The following is a 5,859-nucleotide window of genomic DNA, read 5'->3' as shown; positions in this document are numbered from 1 at the left end:
TATGCTTCTGCCCTGCATGAAGACAGCAGCGGCAGAAGCAATGCTGCTCCGCTCCGGGGTCACATATGCAAAGCCAAGCGGCGAGATGCCGCCGGCCCTGCGGGCAAGCTCATACACCAGTCTAGCCTTCACAATGGGAATACAGACCCGCAGGGTGTCGGGTCTGTATTTGCATTGTGAAGGGTAGACTGGTGTATGAGAGCGTTCACGCAGGGCCGGCGGCATGTCGCCGCTTGGCTTTGCATATGTGACCCCGGCCACCAATGACCACACAAAGCCGGAAGACAGAAGATTTTAGAGGAACGCACGCAAGAATACCGAAACCACAAGCGGGTCCACCTATTCAGCGCTGGTGGTCGTTTGCTGCTCTCCCCTTCAAACTGTCATTTCAAAATCCAGAAACAGTACTACAGGTGCGACTGTGTGGCCATATTGTACAAAAAAACCTTTCTAGGGGGAGAGCAGCAAACACTCACCGCCACTTTGCTGTTTCCACAAAAACCAAAAAAAAAAGAAAAACACACAAGAAAGATGACAGTTTTTGTAAAAAAAATTTAAAATGCCAACAGTGAAATTTGTAATAAAGGATATGTGACCAGATGAACCAGCACTGCTGCATCACACACTATATAATAAACATTCATACGCAGCACAAAAAATAACATAATTGGAGCCCTCAGAAGCTTGCACACAAAAAAACATCACATACTACTACACTACACAAAGAAAAAAATGACACCACGATGAGGAAGGTCTTCAGTCCGGGTCAGGCTGCTCATCACTGAGGCGAGAAAAAGGCCTGGGCACGGCACCTTCGGGACTCACGAAGTAGTCAGCAAAGGCATCTCGCACCTGTACAGCTGCGTTGGCTGTCCGACCTGAGGACCGAGATGGTATGAGTGGGTGACCCAAAGCTGCCTGTGGCTCCACTCCAATGTTCGGCCTGTCATAGTCCAAAACAAAGTTGTGAAGCACACAGGCAGCTTTGATCACCAGGTCCACAGTATCGGGAGGCAACTGCAGTGCACCGGTGAAGACCCTCCACTTACTACTCATGATCCCGAAGGCGCACTCCACGAAGCGTCGTGCCCGGCTCAGCCTCATGTTGAAGACCCTCTTCCGGGCATCTAGTCTCGACCGTGGGAAAGGGCGCAGCAGGTTTTCCAAGAGGGGAAATGCCTCATCCCCCACCATGACGAACGGGACTGGATGCGTGGTACCCGGAAGCGGTCTTGGTGGAGGTAGAGTCACCTGATCTCGCAGTACTGTGCGGCCCAAAACCGATGTCAGTAGCGCACGGGAGTCCCCAGTACTACCATAGGCACCGACTTCAATAGCACGAAAACGGTACGTGGCATCAGCGACCGCCATCAGGACCACGGAAAAATACTTCTTGTAGTTGAAGAAATGTGATCCTGAGTGCGGTGGCTTATGAACACGTATATGCTTACCGTCGACGGCGCCTATGCAGTTGGGGAAATTGGCCACAGACTGAAAGCCTGCTGCTGCCTGCAACCAAATCTCCTGTGTCGGACTGGGCATCGCTATGGGTTGCAAGTGCTGCCAGATCACATGGCATGTGCTCCTCACAATTCCGGATATGGTGGATATACCAACCCGGAATTGGAGGTGCAGGGATGCAAAACTCTCCCCGTTGCCAAAAATCTGAAAGAAAAGAAAAAAAAAAAAAAAACATCAGGACACAATCGCAGATGCAATGACAACATTTAAATAAATGTTCTGCTCAACTGTATCTAACCATTTGTTCAAACTATTGCTAAGTATATATATATGGCGACATTTGAGGGACTATGCAAAGTAGGCAGACCCATATTCCACGCAGTATTCTTGTATTGAAAGTATATCGAGAGTCAATTAGCCCAGTATTGTAAACTATCTATCCAACATTGCGAACACATTACAAACGGAACAAAAAAATCTTTATGGACACATTGTCCAGACTCTGCTAAACACACAGTTTGGATCTGATATGTTTGTGATGTTTTTTTTTTTGGTTTGGTTCTTGCACGTTGCATTTTTTGATTGAGGCAAAACTCGCAATTTCAACATGAATAATTTAATAATGAAACAATTCATACAAATTAAAACACATACCGCAACGTGATGACCAGCCTTTCCGTAGGACTGAGGGCCTTCCTCATGATGGTGTCTTGGTGCTCCAGATGTGTGCCCAGGTGCTCCATGAGAACATCAAAGGCCTCTGGAGGCATCCGCAGAAATTTGTAAAATTTCTGAGAGTCCCTTTTTGTGTAAAACAAAAATACAATACAATTAAATTCATATAGAAACCAGCGTTACATTTTCGATTGTTGACCACTTTCACCTCCACACAGTGAAATAACAAAAAGTTGTAATTAAAAACCATGTTCCCTAAAAAAAAAAAAAAAAAAACAACAACCAAAAAAAGTGACACTTGACACTTTATCCAGTGAAATCTTAAAAGTTGACTACATACAGAAATGTACATCAATTAACTACATTGCGAAAACTTGAATGAAACTTACAGCAGCAACTCATGATACAGCTGGCCAAAAACACCCCTGGATGGCCTCAATTCATTAATGGGGTGGACCCAATAGCGCCGTTTTTTGACCAGCGGCTCAGCATCTGGGTCCTCAAAATGCGCCTCTTGGTCCTCCAAATGATGTTGAAGAACCTCCTCCTCCTCCCCCTCCTGTTCATGTTGTTGCTAGTAAAAAAAAAAAATATATGAAAAGAGCCGGTAGAATCTGAAAAAGCTTACCAAACATATGTTTTTATGAACGTACCTCGTGTTGAAGTGTGCGTTGGTTCACCAGATTCGCAACCACAGACACAAGTAGGGCAGTGTCCTGGCTGAGTGGCGCAAGAGTCCCCCCCTCGGTGTCGTCATCATGCTGCAGCAATAAAAAGAAATGGCCATAAATGTCAGTGCAAAAAGACTCCTAGCCACATCATAGAAACCAGAACCTAATCTGTATTTGGTAACGTACCTCCTCTTGTAGTGTTGCAGGATTATTAGAAATATGGGCCAGTAGGCCCAGCTGCAGCGGGGTGACCTGGCTTGGGGCAGCAATTTCTGTATTTTGGCTGTGGTCAGGATTCTGTGAGGGAAATGCAAAAATAGATCAGAAACAGTACCAGAAAACTCCTGACAAAACATTAAGAACAGATGTATTTATGAACGTACCTCGTGTTGGAGTGTGCGTTGGTTCACCAGATTTGCAACCACAGACACAAGTAGGGCAGTGTCCAGGCTGAGTGGCGCAAGAGTCCCCCCCTCTGGGTCGTCATCATGCTGCAGCAATATAAAGAAATGGCCATAAATGTCAGGGCAAAAATACTTCGAGCCACGTCAGAGAAACCATTAACAAATCATTATTTGTTAACATACCTCCTCTTGTAGTGTGGCAGGATTAATAATATTATGGGCTAGTAGGCCAGGCTGCAGCGGGGTGACACCAAGATCCGCATTTTGACTAGTGTCAGGATGCTGGGAGAGAAATGCAAAAATAGATCAGCAACAGTACCAGCAACCTCCTGAAAAAACATTTTTAAAACACATTAATTTATGAACGTACCTCGTGTTGGAGTGTGCGTTGGTTCAGAAGATTGGGCGCTATGCCCAGCAGGAGTGCCGTGTCCAGGGTTGATGCTGCAATGGGGGGTTGGTTTGCCATTGAGAATTGAAAACCAAATGTGACCAGAGCATACACAGCTGTGTGTTGATTAAATAATGGCCTGTTCTTTTTGGGCCGGCCCAGTGGGCTTGACTGGAGTTTTTAATGAGTTGCCTTGATTTACGGCCGTTAATTTACGGAAGCGTAACGGCGGCGTATTCGCACCCGAAAGACGCGCGCGTATACGCTGGAAGTGAAATACGGCACGTATACGCGCCCTTCGTCTTTTTACGGCCGTAAAAATACACACAAAAAACGGACAAAAAACGCCAGCGTTTACTCCGTGTGAATGCAGCCTAATAAGGAAAGTGAAAGTAACCATTCAGATGCTGTGGTCACTAGAGATGAGCGAACAGTGTTCTATCGAACTCATGTTCGATCGGATATTAGGCTGTTCGGCATGTTCGAATCGAATCGAACACCGCGTGGTAAAGTGCGCCATTACTCGATTCCCCTCCCACCTTCCCTGGCGCCTTTTTTTGCTCCAATAACAGCGCAGGGTAGGTGGGACAGGAACTACGACACCGGTGACGTTAAAAAAAGTAGGCAAAACCCATTGGCTGCCGAAAACATGTGACCTCTAATTTAAAAGAACAGCGACGCCCAGCTTCGCATCATTCTGAGCTTGCAATTCACCGGGGACGGAGGTTTCCGTCCAGTTAGCTAGGGCTTAGATTCTGGGTAGGCAGGGACAGGCTAGGATAGGAAGGAGAAGACAACCAACAGCTCTTATAAGAGCTAAATTCCAGGGAGAAGCTTGTCAGTGTAACGTGGCACTGACGGGCTCAATCGCCGCAACCCAGCTTTCCCAGGATCCTGAATGGAATACACTATCAGTGTATTCCCGTATACCCGATATATACCCCCGATACCCGTTCCAACGGTGTGCCCCCCCACCTTCACCCCAGAAATACCCTGCAAGTCCCCTAGCAATAGAATTGGGGCTATATACACCCACTATTTTTGCTACTGCCATATAGTGCCATTGTCTCACTGGGAATTCAAAGAATATATTGGGCTTACATATCACTTCAATTCCAGGGAGAAGCTTGTCAGTGTAACGTGGCACTGACGGGCTCAATCGCCGCAACCCAGCTTTCCCAGGATCCTGAATGGAATACACTGACAGTGTATTCCCGTATACCCGATATATACTCCCGATACCCGTTCCAACGGTGTGCCCCCCCACCTTCACCCCAGAAATACCCTGCAAGTCCCCTAGCAATAGAATTGGGGTTATATACACCCACTATTTTTGCTACTGCCATAAAGTGCCATTGTCTGACTGGGAATTCAAAGAATATATTGGGGTTACGTGCACCCACAATTTTTGCTACTGGTATATAGTGCCATTGTCTGACTGGGAATTCAAAGAATATATTGGGGTTACAAATACCCTCATTTCTTGCTACTGCCATATAGTGCCAGTTTCTGACTGGTAATTCAAAGAATATATTGGGGTTATAAATACCCTCATTTCTTGCTACTGGTATATAGTGCCATTGTCTGACTGGGAATTCAAAGAATATATTGGGGTTATAAATACCCTCATTTCTTGCTACTGGTATATAGTGCCATTGTCTGACTGGGAATTCAAAGAATATATTGGGGTTACAAATACCCTCATTTCTTGCTACTGGTATATAGTGCCAGTTTCTGACTGGGAATTCAAAGAATATATTGGGGTTATAAATACCCTCATTTCTTACTACTGGTATATAGTGCCATTGTCTGACTGGGAATTCAAAGAATATATTGGGGTTATAAATACCCTCATTTCTTGCTACTGGTATATAGTGCCATTGTCTGACTGGGAATTCAAAGAATATATTGGGGTTACAAATATCCTCATTTCGTGCTACTGGTATATAGTGCCAGTTTCTGACTGGGAATTCAAAGAATATATTGGGGTTACAAATACCCTCATTTTTTGCTACTGGTATATAGTGCCAGTTTCTGACTGGGAATTCAAAGAATATATTGGGGTTACAAATACCCTCATTTCTTGCTACTGGTATATAGTGCCAGTTTCTGACTGGGAATTAAAAGAATATATTGGGGTTATAAATACCCTCATTTCTTGCTACTGGTATATAGTGCCATTGTCTGACTGGGAAGTCAAAGAATATATTGGGGTTACAAATACCCTCATTTCTTGTTACTGGTATATAGTGCCATT

At 45.1% G+C, this 5,859-nt stretch overlaps 1 protein-coding gene across 1 annotated transcript; it reads right to left on the bottom strand.

Annotated features, from left to right (window-relative positions):
* Nucleotides 1-756: 756 nt before the first annotated feature.
* LOC142217235 (uncharacterized) lies at nucleotides 757-3,680 on the bottom strand. The gene is made up of 8 exons (XM_075285429.1): nucleotides 3,582-3,680; nucleotides 3,395-3,493; nucleotides 3,191-3,298; nucleotides 2,994-3,104; nucleotides 2,790-2,897; nucleotides 2,526-2,710; nucleotides 2,112-2,262; nucleotides 757-1,665 (listed from the first exon to the last, which is right to left on the bottom strand). The coding sequence occupies exons 1-8, from the start codon at nucleotides 3,678-3,680 to the stop codon at nucleotides 757-759; spliced, it is 1,770 nt and encodes a 589-aa protein (XP_075141530.1).
* Between the last annotated feature and the right edge of the window lie 2,179 nt (nucleotides 3,681-5,859).

The sequence above is a fragment of the Leptodactylus fuscus genome, chromosome 8, assembly GCF_031893055.1.
Source record: "Leptodactylus fuscus isolate aLepFus1 chromosome 8, aLepFus1.hap2, whole genome shotgun sequence".
In the NCBI taxonomy this organism is placed as follows: domain Eukaryota; kingdom Metazoa; phylum Chordata; class Amphibia; order Anura; family Leptodactylidae; genus Leptodactylus; species Leptodactylus fuscus.
This window is presented reverse-complemented; position numbering and strand designations above follow the sequence as displayed.